Raw genomic sequence first — 20,192 nt, 5'->3', positions numbered from 1 at the left:
TCTCCTGGACTTACAACTGATCTCCAGGCTACAGAGATCAGTTATCTGGGAAAAAAGGAATGCTTTGGATAACAGAATTTATGGCATTATATCTTGCTGAGTTCACTCCTCTCCAGTGGTGGGATTCAAATAATTTAACAACTGGTTGTTTACAAGCACCGTTTTAACAACTGGTTCTGCGAACCTGCTGAATCCCACCATTGCTCCTCTTCCCAAACCCTCTCCTCCCCAAGCTGCACCCTTATTGCGTGCAGATGGTGAGACCCTTCTCCGCCAAAATAATGACACAACTACGACAGGCTGGAAAATGGATTGGGCCGCAGCCCAATTTATTAATATAAACATGAATAATATCAAAACTATATACAGAGAAGCTAGGGCAGCAAATGGGTCGCAACATCAACATTCCCCAATCCCCATTGGGGCCACTAGCGGGAAGGGGAGCCCCAGAGGTAACACTCCGGCTTCCACCCTTCCTGCTCCTGCTGAGGAGGCGGGCACCGGCTAAGCCCATGGCTGCCTACCGGCCCACCATCCTCTCCAAGCTTGCTGGGGTGTCGGGCACCGGCTAAGCCTCCCGGCCGCCTACCGGCCCGACCCTCCCCACTCCCTGGGGTGTCGGGCAGCGGCCCAGCCTACCAGTCTGCCAGCCTGCCCGCCCCACCCCCAGCCCTTCCGCAGGGCACAAGCCTGGGAGAACCTGCCGGATGGCTCATTTTCTCCCCAGATGTTGCGACTCCCGTTGCCAACCCGCCAGGGCTGCGACAATATTAGACCAAGCAACAACCCCTTAACTCTTAGGGAGGGTGGGTGGGCCACGCCTTTCTGTGTCTCGCCGCCAGGAAGGGCGAGCTCTGGGTGTGGTGCCCCTTATATACTCAGGCTCCTCCTGCCTTTACCGGCCCGGAGCCAATCATTGCACCCTTCTGCAGCATGCCGTCCGGCTATGCTTCTGCAGGCTTATTTTGCCTCCTTAGCTCACCCCAGCAGCAATGGCTGCACCCATTGATTCGGTTGCTGCTTTAATCTCCAGGAATTTCACAATCTGGACTTGGCAATTATGACCTTCTGGCATGGCAGTGGTTTAGTAGCAGTAATTGTACCTGTGGAATAATAAGCTGATTTCTGTTTATGCCCTCCTTCATCTGTTGTGGAGGTGGTCCTCTGCAGTGGAGCATTTTCCTCTTGTACTAGGCACTTTTGGGCTTCTTGAAAGACACTGCCCTTTTGCAAGTGAGAGTGTTCAGTGCAAGAGGAAGGGCACTCTGCAGCAGAGAATGACCTCCACAAAAGACAAAGAGGAGCACCAGCAGAACAAAGGTACAGGACAGGACCTGTGTCGTTGAACATAGATGAAACAAGGTAGAATTATCCTTTGTAAGGGGCCAGTTTCCCTAGCAGCTGAAGAGTAATCAAAACAAAATAGCGTGAAGCAGAAGCAGAGGTCCATGCAGTCCTTTTCGGCACCCCTGCTTGAGTATTTGCCAGAGCTAGGTCAATGCCCAAGTGATTCACCCAATGTATAGAGGTGACCAGTATGACATGTGACAAGGCAACCAGCATGGTTTATTGTGACTGCTGCCTAACTGAAAGGGTAATATACTTAATAAAGCATTACTGTTTGGTGGAGGAATCATTTGTCTCCTTGCAAAGTCTAGGAGGAAGTCACAGAAAGGTTTGTAAGGTGGTTTTGGAGATGCAATCAGAGTTCGAGGAACTAAGTTGCATTATACATCATATAAACATGTCGGTATCCTGGGATCTATTCTTTGGGGGATATGGCAGATGACATGTAGTGAAAAAGTAAATAAGATCCTCGACTGGTATTCCTGAGAGTTTCTTGGCAAATGTTAAATGCAAAATGGATTCCATACCTGGAGAGTCCGATTTGACCTTTGTGGAAGGTTCTGAACTATTTTTCTCCTATAATCAGTTTAATGTTTTTTTGTTGACTGGAGTAGGGTTGCTAGGAATAGCCTGGTACCAGCAGGAGACTAGGGGGTGCAGGGACATGGATGAGGCACCTGATTGTGTGACATTGCACCCCAACATGATCCCCTCAAGTTGTACTGGGGCTTCAGCCCCTCGGGGCCCCCTTCACAACACCTATGGTGACTCCTTATCCAGCCTCAGTATATGAGAGTGGATCTTAAAGATCATTGCTCCAGAATGTTTCTGTAGTTCAAATTGTACAAAAATAACTATGGAAGAACCTCTTATCAATATAGCATTACTTTGTCTGATCTTAGAACGACCCTAACAACTGTGTGATTTCTGCTATTCTAGATACAGACACAAATTGCTTCACATCTGTTTTTGTGGACCTTGGTCCCCAGACATCTACCACATTATATTCTGTTCTGCCTTTTGTACATAAAGGCCTGAAATAAATTTTCCCATGACATTTTAAAAGATATACATTATTTTGTGGTAGAGAAACTGATTTTACTTCTCTCTGATTAGGCCAATATGTGTCCTATTAAGTGGCACAGTTTGCCTTGGAAGCCAAGAAAATATCAAGCTAAAACTACATCTAAAAGCAGTAATACTTTATCTGTACATAGGCAAGATGTGTGTGCATTTTAATGTGTTTTATGTGCTTTTAACTTTATAATATTGTTTTTGATGCAGTTAGTCTGTGTTCCCTTTTGTGCACTCCGATTGTAATGGTCTTTGGCCCAACACAATAAATGCTACCATCCTATGAAGATAGTTCTTCCCTTACTTCCTTAAAGACCCTGTTCCAAAAGGAAGAAACATGCTCTATATGCTAAGCAGGTCAACTTAAGCAGGAGATTGACAGAAGAGTGAAACAGACTTTTCTCTGTGATACACCTCTGAAGATGCCAGCCACAGATGGAGGCGAAACGTTAGGAACAAGATCCACCAGACCACGGCCGCACAGCCTGGAAAATCCACCAGAACCAAAGTACAGGGAATTTTCTAAGAACATGAAAATAAAATAAAATTAAACATGTATTTAAAATTGTATCTGTTATTTAAGTTCTTAACAGGTGTTATGAGATCTGAGGCTCAGAACTGTATTTATTGAAGATGCAAATACATGACTAGATGAGGACATGTTCATCAGTAAATGTCACATGCATCAACATGTCTGTATATATCAGACATATTGAAAATCAAACAAGTACAAGGCTGCAGTAAAGATGTCCTTTGCCACTAGGCAATAGTCCCTCTAATTGTGGAAGTCCTTCTAACTGCGTGGAACATTCCTACCACTTAGTAGCACAGAGCCACCTGCAAGAGCTCTGTAAGAGCTCCCTCTACCAGCGGCCGCTCAATCTGCACAGCACCAATAAGTGTCTGTCCACGTGGCCGTGTGGCTTACAGGGAACATTGCCACTAAGGAATCCCTGTTGAAAAGCATGCAAAGGAAGTCCTAAACTAGACTTTATTTCCCCTCCCCCCTCCAAATGACAAAGAGATGGGGAGAATCTCACACATTTTTAAAATAAACATAGAATGCATAGAGAATTTTGCTACAAAAGTTGAAAAATCCATTCCATTCAGGTTAGGAATACCACCAGTTTCCATGTAGGATCTGAGGATCCACTGAACTTATAGTTCATCTCCAGACTACAAAGATTAGTTTCCCTGGAGAAAATGGATACTTGGGAGGATGAACTTTATACCAGCTGAGGTCCTCATCTTCCCCATCCTCCATCGCCAAATCTTCAGGAGTTTCCTGGCCTGTAGCTGATAACTGTACCCCCCTACCTCCCACCCATGGTTAGTGAGTCCTTATAATTCTGGTTGAGATGGATATTCATTTCTGATCCTCTTCGTTACCACTGTGTTCCTCCAGAATTTCATATTTCATCATAGTTATGGAAATTGCTCTTTCTTGAACCTGCTTCCAATCAAATCCACCACACACTGACATCTTTCTCATCAACCCTCTATAGTACTGGCATCTTATTCCACACAGGTGGTTTGGCCAACTGCCTTCCTTACCACCATCTGACACTTCAATATGCATCATTGATTAGGAGTGGGGTTTCAAAGCTGGGAACATGGAAATGGTCAGGGAAAGGAAGAAAGTATTTCTTTTCTGGTCCTAATTCCAAAGCTTGGAAGCTATCAGTCACAAAATGGCAACTTAGTAGGGGAGTCAGTCACAAACGGTTGCTTGGACAAAAATTGCAGATTGTGGGTTTTTGTTGGGGAACTTTTCCCATTCTGCTTTCCCAAAACCTCCACCACCATTCTAAATTGCAACATTTATTTCATTTCATTTATTTTTTATTCATCTTCTTGGCTGCCCTTCCCCAGATGGGCTAAGACAGTGACGTAGCATCCATGGGACATGGGGGTGCAACACCCCGGGTGGAGCCATGACAGGGGTGTGGCTGGGCCATGGAGAAAGCATGGTGGGGGTGTTCTTGGGTGGGGTGGGGGCAGGAGCCATTGCGGCAGGGGCGCAGGGCGCGTGTGCCCCAGGTGCAGTTTCCCCTCGCTCCACGCCTGGGCTCAGGTGGCTTACAGCAAAGAATTCATAGCATAATGATGTAAAAATATGAACCCCATGAAATAAATAAAAACAATCCACCTAATACCTCCCACCTAATATCTCTAGCAGTCATGTCTTGGGGGGGAGGGGTGAAAATGGAGAGGGAAAGGGAACTTGTCTTGCAGGGGGAAAATATAAGGTTTTTATGTGCATGCAATGAAGCTTCTGAGATTTCTTCATAACAACTGACTGCACTGCATTGCAAACCCCTTTGGAAATTCTTCCAAGTTTTAAAATCTTTCCGTTGGCAACAATGCAATAACTGCTGTTAGGAGAAAAAAAATCAGTACTCCTGTTGCATGTGCTGCTAGACAGAAATCTCAGCAGAATAAGTTGAGAGCATTCTTGCATCTATGTAGATCACCATTATCTTTCTCGACTGGTAATGCTACATGCAGTCCATTAACTGGAGATTGAATTGACTGGAAACCAGTGTAGATAGGCCAAGACTGGAGTGATATGGTCCCTACAATCCTAATGCAGCTTCTTTAAGAAACAGCACAGATCTTTAAGTTTAGAGAAAATTATGTAACAAGCTTCCCATGTGAATTGATTGGCCAAACCATATGTTGAGTACATTTGAGTTGTGGTTTGGATCATTTCATATCATTCTTGCTCCTCACTGCCGTTTACCATTCTGCATGGGGCTTTGTCCATGGGAGTCACCACTGACTCTTCAGGTGTTACAGAACATTGCTGAGCAAAAAGTGAGGAAAAATCTCCTTCTACAAGCTCCATGTTGGCATTCTGTAGACTCCATAATGGAACCCCTACCACACAGACGTGTATTTAACTTTTCTATTTTCCTTTTAAAAATCACAGTAATATTCCATTGGAATGTGTCTAGCACTAGTTATACAGACAAACAACATGGGTTTCATTGGTCTCTAGCTTTTTTTCTCAGCTAAGGTCTTTGTCATTTCTTTGTTTAGATTGGACTGAGGGTGGACTCACAGTGGGAAGTTGATTTAGCGTTGGTCCACATTCCAGTGCAGCATGTACTGCTGTCTATCACTCCTGTGTACAAAAGTGTTAGAGAATTCAGGCTACATGAGGAAACTTTGAATGGCTGAGAATAAATCTTAGCAAAATAATTGCTTAGTATTACAAGGAAAGAAATAGCTGGCATCCTGATTGAAGTTCTCTCCCCCTCCCCTTGTCCTGACATAAACTCAGAACTAAAAAGTAAGGTAGGCTAACCCATCGCATTTAATTCGGCTATATTACAGTTGCAGTTAATAATTTGATATGAATCTGAAATAGCTTCAGAAAAAATATCTTCATGTGCCCTCTCCCCCAGTAAAATTACACAATTATCGCCAAGGGCAGGATGCATTTCATGCCATTAAAAATGTTGGTGAGCTGCTTTTATTTCCTGTCTCCCGCTGTGGAACCCTGTAACAATTGCTATTGGAACATATTCCTATTATGCTTCCTGCAGAAATAAGCCTGGAGCAACTGGACTACCTGTATTCATTCTTGTGTCATATTGTGCCATGGAACACATTGTTAATGATGAAGAGACCTGGTGCAGCTAATAGAATCTTATTCTCTACAGTAGTCTTGACACAGGGACAATTATGCTTCATTTTTGCCAACCCCCAAAATGCAGTCAAGCTCCAGAAATGCTAAGCTTGTCTACTTTAATTTGATCTAGTATTTTAAAACATTTTAATATGTGGACTGGTACAGAAGGAGTGCAAAACATCCCAAGGCAAACCAGGCTAGGAAAATTATTCAAGGTACATTCCTATTGAAATGACTGCACTAGCCATGGTGACTGAAAGGGTACCCCCATATACTAGGGCAGCAAACCTCTGAATGCCAGAGCTGGAAGGCAGCATTAGGGGAAGCCTTGGGCCTCTGTGCCCAGCTTCTTTGGCCCTCCAGGCAATTGGTTGGTCACTGTGTGAAGGAAGGTGTTGGGTTAGATCAGGGGTCTGCAACCTTCGGCTCTCCAGATGTTCATGGACTACAACTCCCATGGCCATGCTGGCTGGGGCTGATGGGATTTGTAGTCCATGAACATCTGGAGAGCCGCAAGTTGCAGACCCCTGGGTTAGATGGACTACTGGTCAAATCCAGCAAAGTTTTTCTGAAGGTCTTATTGTACCGCCTTTTCAAAGTTTAGGATGGTGGTTTCAACTTGTGATTCCATCTGGTAGTCAGCTGCCCTATCTGACCTATGCATGTGGGTAGGCACTGTGTGTGCTCCAAGGGGCCAATATGGCAGTTGACAGAGGAAAGTCTCACAAAAGATAGGATATAGGTATATAGCTCAAAATGAATTGTTTTGGGCCAAGGAGAACTTCCCCTTAGCAAGAAAGCGGATGCCAGTGTAGTCCATGTTGAATTCCTATTCTCAAGCCATTTGTGAAATGAGGATGGTAAACAAAAAGTTCTTTCACGCAATTTTCATAGAGATAACCAATAAAAGTCAGAAATGCAAATTATGTGTGAAATTGTTATGTTTCCTAACGGGGTCTGTAAGATCTGATACACTGAATTGGATAGCAGAACGGAAACTTGACAGTTTATGACTGTTGGCTTCAGAAAATTATCAAATGAGCTCTCTGGAGGCTTTTGTGAGACTTTGTCAACTGCCATATTGGCTCAGCATTGTTTCTAGTGTTGTCCTACAAAATCTGTAAACATCATGGGCATCTTTGGGTACTTTTCCATCTCACAGTATTGATTCCAGTGTAGCCAAATGGAAGGGCTCGGGAATCAATTGTTTTGTTTTATGCCCACCCCAACTCAAGGACTTGAAGGTCAGTAATAATCTGAAAAGCAAAAATGTACATAAAATAAACATGTATGGAAAAAATATGGCAGATAACAGTCTCAAGCAATTCTCTGCCTTCCCGTCCTTCATTTCTGAGGAAGGAGAAAAACATGTGACTTGTAGTTTCATACAAATGATCTGTTCCATTTATGGCTCTCGTCTTCCAATTAGCTCGGACCTCCAAGGAATACCAGGGTATTCCTCCAAGGAATACCAGCCATCATTGATAAAAATGTATACTTCTCACAGGTGCAGGCAACATATGGAAGCAGGCAACAGCAAACTACCTCTGAACATCTTTTGCCTTGGAAAACCCACCAGGGGTCACCACAAGTCACAACAGAGTCACAATATCATTGAATAGTCCTCCATTGTGCCCTTAAGTGCACAGTTGCACAGTTTAGCCATCATTGATAAAAATGTATACTTCTCACAGGTGGCTCACCCACTAGGAATCCCCAGGCTACTGCCTAGGGTGCCAGAGGGAAGTGGCAACCCCAACCCCAGTTCAGTCACACTGGCTGGCTGGTCACCTAGTGGCTTGTGGGTGCTCCAGCTGGTTGGCTGGCCAGCAAAATAACTGGTTTGCCATTCACTTGCCCACATTGCAACAGAAAAAGCATAAGAGGGAATTGTGACAGAAATCATGGATGTGGGTGAACCCCCTGATCTCTGTGGTTCTCAGTGATTCCTGGAGCATCAGCCAGAAGTAGTGCCACTTCCAAGTATGACAGAATTGCCCCTCAAGCAAACTTTCTCCTTTCCCACTGGCAGGCAAGTGAGCTGATTATATAGTGGCTTGGGGTGCATCCTGACTGGTGAGGGGAGGGTGGGGAGTAGGAGGGATTGCTTACCTGGCCTGACTTGGCAGAAAGTCTCTGGGCCAGCCCTGTTTTCCTCCGGCCAGGTGTGGCCCTTGTACTGTGGGCTGGATTGGCCCAAGTTGGGGCGGGCAGTCCAATGGTCGATTAGGAAATTCCCTGATGGCTACAATGGCCAGGCTAAAATGGCCCTTGGGTTGAGGTCCATAACATTCCTTCATCTTCTGAGGTACAGCAGAACTCCCTTTGCAATCAAGGAATTAAGGATAAGGTTGAATTTCAAAACCTGTCTGGTCCAATTCAAATATTCACATTTTAATTTAATTTCTTCCAAGTGAGAAATGAGCCTATGAATTCTAATATTTGTACCAGTTTCTCTTTTCTTCACCCTCAATTTTAAAAATAACTTGTGTCATTTTTCTGCTTTCATCACTTACAAATTGCTTTTAATGTATAAAAGGTAAAAAATGGCGTCAAAGAAAAAAAAACACAAAAAAAAACCCCAAATAGAAACTAAAGTGTGGTAACTGAAACCAATTATGACTACATAGAAATTTAAAAAAATGGCTTTATCAGCTCACCACTATTAAATATAGATCCATCCTTTTGGCACATTTAGGCAAAAAAAACTGGGTCAGGCATTTGAGCAATAGGTTCTTGGGATGTAAAATGTTTTCAAGTTTGTCTACTGCATTTAAGATTCCATTAATTGCTTACATCTTATGTTTTTGACAATTCTGTATTCTTGTTGTGAGACACTTGAATGATGTCCTCCCCAGAAAGATTTGATACCTGTTTTAAAATAATTTTAATAATAATAAAAACTATAAAAGAGTGATGTCACTGAACCACTGGACCAGGCCCTGAATAGATTCATTAGCTGCTGTTTCATTTTGGACTGATTAGTAGGATTGTAATCTTTGGTTTTGGGGAATTCCTGGAGATTTGTGGTGAAGTCTGGGGAAGGCAGAGTTCAGCTTGGCCATATAGTCAGCTATATGGTCCATGCTATAAAGCAGCCATTTTCTCCAAGGGAACTGATCTCTATAACCTGAAAATCAGTTGTAATTCTGGGAGATCTCTAGGCTCCACCTGCAGGCAATTTTATCAATTATGTATAAAATAAGTAATCCTAATAAGTAGTAAACTTCTACTTTCTTATCAAATTGGTCTTTTACCTGAACGCAGGAAGACACATATTGGATTGAAAAAGGATAGAGAGGTCCCTTCGACCGCCAAGAAAGGCTAGGCAGGGGATCATGGGAATGGTATATAAAAATAGCAGGACAGTAACCCTAATGAGATGGGGAATTGGTTGAGATTGAATTAAAAAGACAGCTGGATCAAACTCATCTAGTTTTGAGGGCTAATATCTTAAAAACTGATAATCTTTTTACTAGGTAGGATTTCAGAATCAAGATATTCGGAGATGGGGCTGGATAGGGCAGGATATAAAACTAATGAAATAAAAATAAATAAATTATTGCTGTTCAGAACATGTTCTCACACTGCCGCTTCAATTCTTTCATGCCAGAAAACCAGACAGATTTAAGAAGTGTCATTGAGGATATGCAGGTTTCAGTGGAAAACTGCCCAACTCCACGTACCTCAAACCAGAGGTGTAGCTCCAAGGGAGCAGGGGTGTGTGCGATGCACCGGGTGCGCGCCCCTGTGGGGTGTGGCGAGGGTGTTCTGGGGGCATGGCAGGGGCGTTCCAGGGCGGGACAGGGGCGTTCTGGGGTCCACCGGGCACATTTCTGCCTTGCCAAGCCTCTGCCTCAAACTCTGGACAAGCATTGTTCAAAGTAGATTAAGCTTAGTAAAAAGAAGTCAGAAATGTGGATTCGTTGGGGCAGCTTGTTATGAGATACTTAGAGCGTGTGATGTGAGAGCCATTTTGTGTTCATAATTCTAAGGTATGCAAGCACTTTTTATTTACCAATCATCTAGACTCAGGGATAATATTTAATCTAAATCAAAATTCAAAGTCAAAAGCCTGGAGAATTGATCGGGAGAAAACCAAAAATGGATTCAAGAAGCTGCTGATGCCCTTCTTATTGCTACATTTTTCATAAGGGCAAAGTCAAATTAAAGTTGGAAGTCCTTTCTCAGAATAAACTTTGGATAACTTTTGATAGGAGTCAAAGAGAATTTACATTAAAATTTCTCAGGAGGGTTTCCAATTTTGGCTGTTGTGGGTTTTCCAGGCTGAGTGGCATGGTGTAGTTGTTTTTGCTCCTATCATTTCACTCTCATCTATGGCTGGCATCTTCAGAGGTAAGTCACAGTGAGATATGTTTCTCCCGTGACATACCTCTGAAGATGTCATCTATTCATGTGGGTGAAATGTTTGCAGCAAAAACTACTAGACCGTGGCCACGCAGCCTGGAAAACCCACAACCATGACAGCCTTCAACAATGCATTTCTACTTTTATTGCTCCCTTAACATGGCTGGCTGAATGACCCTTTTCATGTTTATTTCTATTGTTTATGGTGTACTCTCACAACTCTTTGCTTATGTGGGTTGCTAACTTCCCAAAACAGGCTAAAATAATCATAAGAAAGAAATACTACAGGTCCAAATGTTTGATGCATTCATATGAAAGCAAGCGAATTCTCTCTTCAGTTAATTGGGGACAAACTAATAATTTGAGCCCATGAAGATACATTCATATGATTGTTTCAGCATAAACTGAACTTACCATGTACTCAATTTCAGCTGACCTTTATTAGGCATATCAGTAAAAATAAAATACAGGACAGAGCGGGTGTTAAAACAAGACATAAAACTGGACAAAGCACTTAAGGTTGGTAAGGAAGAGATGATCAAGCTTCCATTAAGTCTGTGACTTGAGCACTTCTAATAAAAATTCAACGGTTTTTCCAGTTATCCCGCCATCACTATTATTCAGCAGGTGAATAGTCTTTGTATGCTCCGAACAACTTTTTTTTTATTCCCTAGAGCCAGGACAAGTAGGGAGAGTCTAGGTAACGTGTACCTTGGGCAAGAAAACATAATATCCTGACAATATGCACATGTTCTATCTACCATGTACTCAAAATCAGTAATACATTAATTGGAAAAGGTGTGAATTAATGAGAACAGCCAGCATTGACTACATGTTGTTATTGGCAGTGGATGGGTGCTGTTTATCTACATGTGACATTTTAAATGGGGGTTTCAAATGAATTCCTCCCAGGAACAAGTACATATGAATTTTGGCATGCAAACCAACCTGTCAGGTTGTGACATAAAGTGATAACTCTTTTTAATTCTTTTCTTTTCCTTTTAGAAAAAACACAAGACATTCTTGTGATCTATGAAGAAGATTCAGAAGAATGGGCACTGTATTTAAAGTCAATATTTGAGCACATTACATTAGAAAACAGCATCTTGCTTTACAATATAGATGCTGCATCACTTCATCATTTGGAACAGCAATCCTTGTGCTCTTACAGATGCAAACTACTGATTTTGTCAAGTGGGCTTCTAAACTTCCTGGATTTAAACAGAAGTCTTTTTCTGAAAAAGGTTCTTCGGCCTCCTGAAAATGTGATTGTTTTGCTTTGCGGGGTTGAGAATTCAGCCATTCCATATAAGATACTCAGTCTGGACAAAAGTAGTCAGGTGATTACCACTGATCAAAACCCAGAAGTCTACTTGGCTGTAATTGCTGACATTATTCAACAAGGTAATTTAAAAAAATTGCATTTGATTTTAAAAATTGGTAGCTGTGGTATCATAATAATTGTAGGAGGGTTTTAAAATATTCTGAAATATAAAATATATTCTGAAGTTTAACAACGTCAGATTTAATCCTAATCATGATTTGTTTGGCCAATTACACGTGGTGAAGCTCCCGCGACTTCAAAGAGAATTGGCCAGGGAGTCTTTGTTTCAGAGCATGTTCAGCATTATTACCTACTGCCCTGTTTGCAGCGGGGCAGGCACCACCTATCAGCTGTTTTTTTGTTTGCGTCTGGGGGGATGTTTTGTGGGCTTTCTACTTGCTTTACTTTTTAATATAAACTTTAATTTTTATCTTTAATCTTATCAATAGATTGATATATCAATCTATCAATAGATCGACATATTGACATAAAGGGGCGAAAAAGGTGAAAAATCTTGAATACATTTGTACACTTTGCCTGAACATTGATTGTCTTCTTTAGAGTGAAGTGGGGGGGGGGAGTAATGGTGGCATGCTAACTGCAAAAGGACACCATTAACTGCCATCTGCTAAGCTCTCCAGGTTTATGATTGTCCATCTCCCGATATGCTGTAAACTCAAGTGTCAAGACAGATGAGCTTTTTCCTGATTGCTTGTGTATAAAACTACAAGGCTGGAGATGTCCCGGTTTGTTGATCAAATGCAAGGGCAAATTGGGTGTTCAAACTGATCAACTAGTCTTAATATTTTAACATTTTTTCAGTGTTAGGAATTATTCAATTGGTTTTAGGAATTATGCAGTTGGTTCTGCCCTAGTGGTTCATCTGTCTAGACATTATTGGATCAATAATGAGAGAACGCACATGGGGAGGCAGCACCCGCATTCCTATAACCATGATCATGTTGCTCAAATATGCATAGCATTTTAAAACCATATTCTTGGTAAATCCTAAACTCATATTGGGACATAATGGAAAAGGGCACTGGGTTATAAATTATGTTCTTTTTCATGTAACCTTCTTAAAATACAAAGCATAACAATATGTACATTGACTTTAGTGTGTGATGTCATTTTAATTCCAAATTAATAATGATAGGTATGTAAAAATTCATGCTCACAATAAACCGAGGTGGATTTTTAAAGACAAATTGGGTAGCCGCAGTTGAATCCTATGTAAGTCAATCTGAATTGTGCATATAGAACAGAAATTTTCCACCTTTTCCTTCTCAGTACATCCTGCTGTGTTCCCTGAAGAACTGCTCCTGCAGGTCAGTGGATGCTCAGGATTAGCCTAGGGTGCTGTGTAGCAATCCACTGTGAAAGGGGAATTGATGCAAATCTCTCATGATCCGAATAGGTCTTGGATCCCAGCTCAAGATTTTGAAACACTGCTGACTGCAGTATGTTTTCTGTTGTTTTCATCTCTGGAAATCTGGAGACATTTGTTTGATTTCCTATCATTTCTGCAAGGTTATTCAGATTTCACTTTGGCTAATGGAGTACAGAAACTTCCTCTGGGAAACAGCTTGAGCTGCCACTGTTTTGTATATAAGTAATCTATAATGCTGTGGACCACAGCACACATGTTGAACACTATTTTAGAGAAAATAGGATTGAAATAATTCTTGTTTGCCATACACAGAGCAGTAAGGTCATATTGCTAAACTGGGCACAAAGTGGCGAAACATTGCATCCTTTAGGTAACTGTTTTGTTTTTCCTTCCATCAAAACACAGTTTGAGTACCACAGTGGAACTCATGCACACACTCAGCAGTCAATAGCAGCCAGGTAGGCAGGGAGCAAGCACAGCGGGGAGGTTACCTCTGGTCCACCCTGTAAAGCTGCCATTTCCTCCAAGGAAACTGATTTCTGCTATCTAGAGATCAGTTTTAATTCTGGAGCTCCAGCCTCCGTCTTGAGGTTGGCAACCTGGGTCATAGCATTGTAACTCTGTTTCTGTTGGGAGTGCAGACTAGAAAGTTAGGAAAAGATTTTACAGATAAGATAAAATCCAAGAGGGATATAAAAGAATGTGAAAGCTTAAACTTTTCTCCTCTTGTGGTTTATGGTCGAACATCCACTAATGGTGTATCTGGTTTAAAGAACTATTTAAAAAACCATGAAATCTGCTAGTTCTAGTTTTCACATACAAGCAAAGCGCACTTCGTTTTCTTTTCAGAATGAAAAAGTTGGGATGCTTGCTCATTCTGTATGTAGAATACCCATTTAGTGAGAGTAAAGGTCATTGTTGCGAACTGTGCACATTACGGATAGTTCAGCAACATTCAGTACGTAATTTATTTATTTTATTTTTTAAAATTTATAATCAATTTTATATACCGCCCCTCCCCCTAAAACTGTCCCCCTAAACTGTCTCATTATGGGTTTTTCTTGTCTATAAGAAGCTTACAAGAAAAAAAATAATATTATGAATATAAAAGAAACACCCAAAGCTTATTAAATAGGCATTTAATATGCATGGGCATGAATGCTATGCCCATTTGTCTCATTTTAATGCTAGAATACTCATGGTGAAATGCAGGAATTAAGATCCATTGGACCTGTAAGGAACACACTTGCAAACCACAGTATGTGCCTCAGTTTTCTGGAATGTCTGGCTATAGATAGTGATTCTGCAATATTTCAGGACAACCTTCTAACTGAGAATCTTTGAGGACCAGTAAAGGTCAACGCTGGAACGTTGGGCTCTTGTTAAAATTATCAAAGTTTAGAACTAATCTTTCTGCCCTCTTAAGGGCCATCTAGATGGCTAACAAAGTAAAGCTTACATAACAAAATCACAACATTAAAACCAACAAAAAACTTCATGTCATGAAAACAGGAGCTAAAATATGTTCAAAAGTATAAAAACAACAAAACCCTAGACTGTACTTGGGCATTCTATAATGTATGAACCACAACTGATATGATGTATTATCCTTCCTCCATAGTGGCAGCCCAAAAAGGGAGAAATGGCTAAGGGGGCCTGTATTCTCAAAGAGATTTCAAACTGAGAGGAAAGAGCCATATTTCCTCTAGAGGCTAGGAGGCCTGGTGGTGGTGGAAAACAAGAGAGAAACTGATTTCTTGGGAAACACTCCTAAGAGCACACAGAGGGCTTGGCTATTGTCTCATGAGGAGGTGCACCCAGATATGGAACTGGAGAGGGTGTTTAGCTTAACTGACAGAGTTAACATGGGTTTGGTGAAACCCCAGAGCTTAATTTGTCCCAAGCCAGTTTGAGACCCTTTGGAGTTTAAGGGTGGGAGTTTTAGGAAAGTGTTCAGAATCATGTGGAAAAGGTTTACCCTAAACTGAGACCCTGTGCATGTGTGTGAAACTATAAGTAAAGTAATCTGTAAACTGAAATTGTTAAATAAAACCTAGTTTTTGTGTTTTATCTTTTAAAAGCCTTGCTAAGTTCCACATTATTTTTACCTCAGAAATGGTGGTAGCAGACATTTTATTTTCCCTGACAAGATTTTTGTTTAAAAAGGCCTCTGTGTGTGTGTGTGTGTGTGTGCATGAGTTGGGGAGTGCCTTATGCCAATAACAGCTATCAAACCATACACCCTCCAGCCACACACTTCCCTTCCTTCTGAACCTCTGTTTCTCTTCAGGGAGAGGGTGTTGTACTGTTATAGCTTGGTCGACAGGTGATTTTTAAGAAGACATTTTCCTGTTCTGAAAACAAGCTTTCAGCATTTCAGTGGAAGCTATAATTTAAAAAAAGTTATTGAGGCAAATTTATGCATAACATACCACAAGGCACCCACTGGTCTTACCTAGATTGTTCAGCCTGGTCACAAAAGTGACCAAATGCTAAATATTCTGGATATTTTTGTTGGTGCTCTGCTATTTTCAAATTTATATAACCCTTTCTCTTGAAGAAGAGAAAAACTTTCAGGCAACTTTGAATGGAATAGAAGTGAATCATCTTACGAGTTTACGGATAAGGATAACTTCGCCACAAGAGTGTAGTTTTGTACCCCTGGATTTGTATACCAGAAATTGCAAACTTTACCTTGAAAGCAGATATAGCTATTTATAAACCAAAAGTTTTCCTTTCTGAGCTAAAGTTTTTCATAGAATCTGGCTATATCATTTTGATTGATGTGTATGATTATTAGGAACCTCTTAAGGAACTTAATTATCTCGCTTTCAACAGTTGTACTCCATTCATCACTTTGGATGTCTCAATTATCTCTTACGTTTGAGAACTAAACACTCTAAGGCTGCTCATATTTCTTAGGACTGCTTAGTATCTCCTCGCATAATTCTGACCCCTGCTTCTTCCCCCTCTGCATCTTTGGAGAAAGTGACCGAACAGCACAGCATTGCATCCATTCTTTCCCCATAAATATCTTTGGACCTCAAAATAGGCTTTTGCACTGACTTCAAGTACCACTTCTCATAGCTGGAGCAGCCGCTTAATCAATAGCTCTCTTTCTCACACCTCTCTTTGCTGGCAGTGAAGGATCAGGTAGTGAGTACTTGAGGGAGCAAAGATGAGCATTATTGGAGCCTCATGACAAGTCTGAGCTGTATAAAGAAAATGGAGCAAACCTTTCCAGCAAAGGAAATGACATGCGGCTTGAGGACCTCTTGACTGAAATTATAGAAGTCTTGAAAGTTAGGAGCAGCCACATCCTGAAAAGGAGACACTTTTTAGGAAACTCTGGATGTGATGCAGTAGCTCAAATACCAGCCAGTGGGTTTTGAGGCAGCCAAAAGGAAGGGAGACATGGAGGTTGGAGAGAGACCTGATATACCCTGGAATACCCCACAAGTACCGGTAAATAAATGCACTATTCTGTTTTAACCCAGTAGCTTTTTAATTCCAATTTTAATTCTAATTCAAATTTTATTCCACTGAAAGAGTTCAGGGCAGTATTCATCCTGTTTTACCATCACTACAACTTGGTGAGATAATTAGGCCAAGAAGGGGAAACTGGCCCAACCTCATCCGGTTTATTTATTGGTGTTTGGAATATGCTGCCACAGGAGGTGGTGATGGCCACTAACCTGGATAGCTTTAAAAAGGGCTTGGACAAATTTATGGAGAAGAAGTCGATCTATGGCTACCAATCTTGATCCTCCTTGATCTGAGATTGCAAATGCCTTAGCAGACCAGGTGCTTGGGAGCAGCAGCAGCAGAAGGCCATTGCTTTCACATCCTGCACGTGAACTCCCAAAGGCACCTGGTGGGCCACTGCGAGTAGCAGAGTGCTGGACTAGATGGACTCTGGTCTGATCCAGCAGGTTCTTATGTTCTTATGGGGAGGAGAGAGAGTGGATTTTAAGGCAGCCATTGTATACAAGGCATCTGATCTCTGTAACGTGGAGACCAGTTGGAATTCTGGAAGATCTCCAGACAACCTCTGAAGACTGGCAACCCAACAATCCTAATTCTTCACAACAGTATGTTTATGGACAAAAGGTAAAACTGCAGGGGGTCCCTGAAACACAAAAATCACACTCTAGAATCTTAGTAAGCATGTATACTATTGCATTTAATCCAAGTCTTCAGAATTATTTCAAAGAAAGGATCTAGCGATGGCTGTGCTTAAATGCCTGACAATATTGATTTTAAATATTGATTGGATTTTCAGTTCTTTTGCAAAGTTCATGTCATCCCTGCTCCTCATCTATTTAAACCAGATTGGCTGTGGATTTACAAGGAAGGTCTTATTTGTGTGTAAGAACTACAGCTGATATAAAAGGCTCAAAATGGAGACACAATGGGGTGGGGTAGAGCAGCAATACAGTTTAAGTGCCATCTTCGAGCCATAGGCTGAAAGCACAAAAATACATAAAGCACAATAAAACCTTAACACTTCTCATTAAAAGAACATAAAATTATATCAGTGTTAAAGCATTTTAAAAGCCAACAATCCTGTCAAAACCAGAGCAAAACCTATTGCAATGTATTTTGGGGTGAGGGGTTGGGATTTTATTGCTGAAAGTTGAAAATATACTTCCCCCCACCCTCCACACAAAATAGTAGTGCCTGAAATTAAAAATACTAGCTGCCAGGTGTGCCAGAAATGTGGAGGACATTCAAATGACATGATGCCACCACAACAAAGTCCCTGTTTCAGTTAGCAGTGCCCCTTGTTTCCAGTGGCAAGTAATCTGGAACAGGAGTTTTGATTGTGTATTGTTGGTGGACTGACATCTCTTTGCAACATCTGTCCACAAAGAGGTTTCCTGGTCCATAGTTTTGCCAACCTCCAGCTTGAGCCTGGAGATCTCCCAGAATCACAACTCCAGATGACAGAGATCTGTTCTCCTGGAGAAAATGGCTGCTTTTGAAGTGGCAAGGATATTAACAAAATGTGTTTTCTTCTTTCAGCTCAGCCTTAGTTTTTAATCACATTGAATCTACTATATATTTTCTGCTTTTCTCATCTGAAGGTCAGATGAAGGCTTTAGGTAAGAGATCAGCACTTTCTGCAAAGGTCTGTTTTTTCTTCAAAGTTCCAGAATATCTTGCTGTTTGGCATTCAAATGAGAGCCTGCCGCCACACATACTGCTGCTTCTGCTGCTACCCACTTCTCCATGGAGACATTGGCTGGTGAAATTGCAGTGTGGGCATATGGCATATTTGGTGTGCAGTGACATTAAAATGCATGCACGGTGGTGTCACAACATCTCATACTTGAGCACACAGAATCAGAGCACTCTTTAGCAGTAGGGGAATGTGAAATAGCTTGGATATTCAATACTAGGTGTTACCTGACTCTAAGCCAAAGTTCTCTAGTTAGGGCTTCAAGAACCCTTTTTGCATAAATCTATTCAGTTACGTGCTCTAAAATTGCATGGGATCACTCCTTGGGGGATTACTCATAGGAATTCAGTGGTGTATTGTGCTATAAAACTTGCTAAGTGAATCTGTGAGGTCAAAATAAGGTATTGATTTCAGATTTGAAAACTAAATGTGAGCATTGTAGCCCACAGATTTGGTCCATTCAAATAGAAACATTCAGAATCAAAAAGTTCTGCACAACAGCACTGACTCTCTTTTGTATATTTTATTGCCATTAGATAGAGGATTTGGGGCCCAATGGTAACCATTGGGTGAGCTGCTAATCATGCAACATTCATGAATATTTTAAGTAGGTGGAAAAATATGAACAACACATCTTTGCAACAAGAAATGAAAGGCCGCACATAATCCCTCATGCACTTTGATGTGTACTTTCAATTCTTGCACATGCACATACCCACCTTGATCATATACAGCATTTGAAAGTACTATACCCTTCATCTTAACCAGAGGGTTAGGAGACACAGTCTGCTGTTCTGCATAGGCTAGTAAAGCCAAAAGAAAAAACCTTGGATAGGGAGAGGGGGTGAGATCCAAGGGGAAGCCTTTATTTACTGTGGAATGAGTGGTTGAGGAGCCACCCAAACTGCTGTGTCCAGAAGACGACTGACTGGTGTATGCCTGCAATAAAATGCCTGTAATGCTACAGGGCTCTTTTTAAAATAGCTTAAAATTTTCATGTGCCAGAGAGGGCACCTACTGAGCTCTCTGCTGTCCAGTGGTGTGCTTTGATGCCAACATAGTGGATGGCCTTAGCATACGTGAAAGAATGAGCAAAGCTGCTTGTGGGCTTGCTGGATCTCAATGGGAAGGAGAGTTGCTGTGTGAGGCCTTGCTGAGATGTTTAAATAGCAGGGAAGGTTTGACGTTTTGTTCAGTCCCAGCCTTTGTGGCAACAGCAATGATCTTTAGGACCGCACTCCTCCCTTTTTGTTTTGAACACATAGAAGCACCAGCAGTTCTTAACAAGTCCTTATGTGTTTTTGGCTGGGGGGACAGGGCTATCTCCAGCAGATTTTAGCTGATATTTCTATTGGCTGCTGTCTCCCAGCCTTCTGTCCCCACCTTTCAGATCTGCCCACACTATCCAATTTCCTCTGTTCATTTGAGCATGATATCCTCCTGCTCAACTACTACCATGGTGGAATGTCCCATTAAGTCAGCTTATGATGGCCCTATAGGCAGTAGTGGGATTCTAAAAATTTAGCAACCGGTTCGCCCGCCTCCCATCATGCACCCCCCCCCCCCGCCATGCCCATTTGCCTTAGCCGGTGGAGGAGGGTGGCAGCAGTCTCAGGTAGCCTGGTGATGCCTGGCCAAGGGACTGCTGGGGAGCCTGCTGTGGGAGGCCCCTCAGTCAGGCCATGCCAGGCTGCTCTGGTTGAAGAGCTGGGTCGAGGGATGGCCAGGCCAAGGGGTTGGGGCTCATGCAAGCACTGCAGTGCTCACCACACCCAGACTTCATTCAATCTGCCTCCTGCACTTCCCAGGGCCTGGAGGACAGGGCTTGGGCAAGCACCATGGTGCCCACCGCACCCAGTCTTTGTTCAAG

At 42.0% G+C, this 20,192-nt stretch overlaps 1 protein-coding gene across 1 annotated transcript in view; it reads left to right on the top strand.

Moving 5' to 3' along the window:
* Positions 1-20,192, top strand: part of BANK1 (B cell scaffold protein with ankyrin repeats 1) — a 187,310-nt gene that overhangs the window by 15,867 nt on the left and 151,251 nt on the right. The window contains exon 2 of the mRNA XM_048508832.1: positions 11,432-11,830. Coding sequence (XP_048364789.1) covers positions 11,432-11,830 — 399 coding nt within the window. The remainder of the gene's footprint in view (positions 1-11,431; positions 11,831-20,192) is intronic.

This window comes from Sphaerodactylus townsendi, linkage group LG10 (genome assembly GCF_021028975.2).
Source record: "Sphaerodactylus townsendi isolate TG3544 linkage group LG10, MPM_Stown_v2.3, whole genome shotgun sequence".
Lineage (NCBI taxonomy): Eukaryota > Metazoa > Chordata > Lepidosauria > Squamata > Sphaerodactylidae > Sphaerodactylus > Sphaerodactylus townsendi.
Note: the sequence above shows the minus strand (reverse complement) of the source record. Positions and strands in the feature narration are given on the sequence as shown.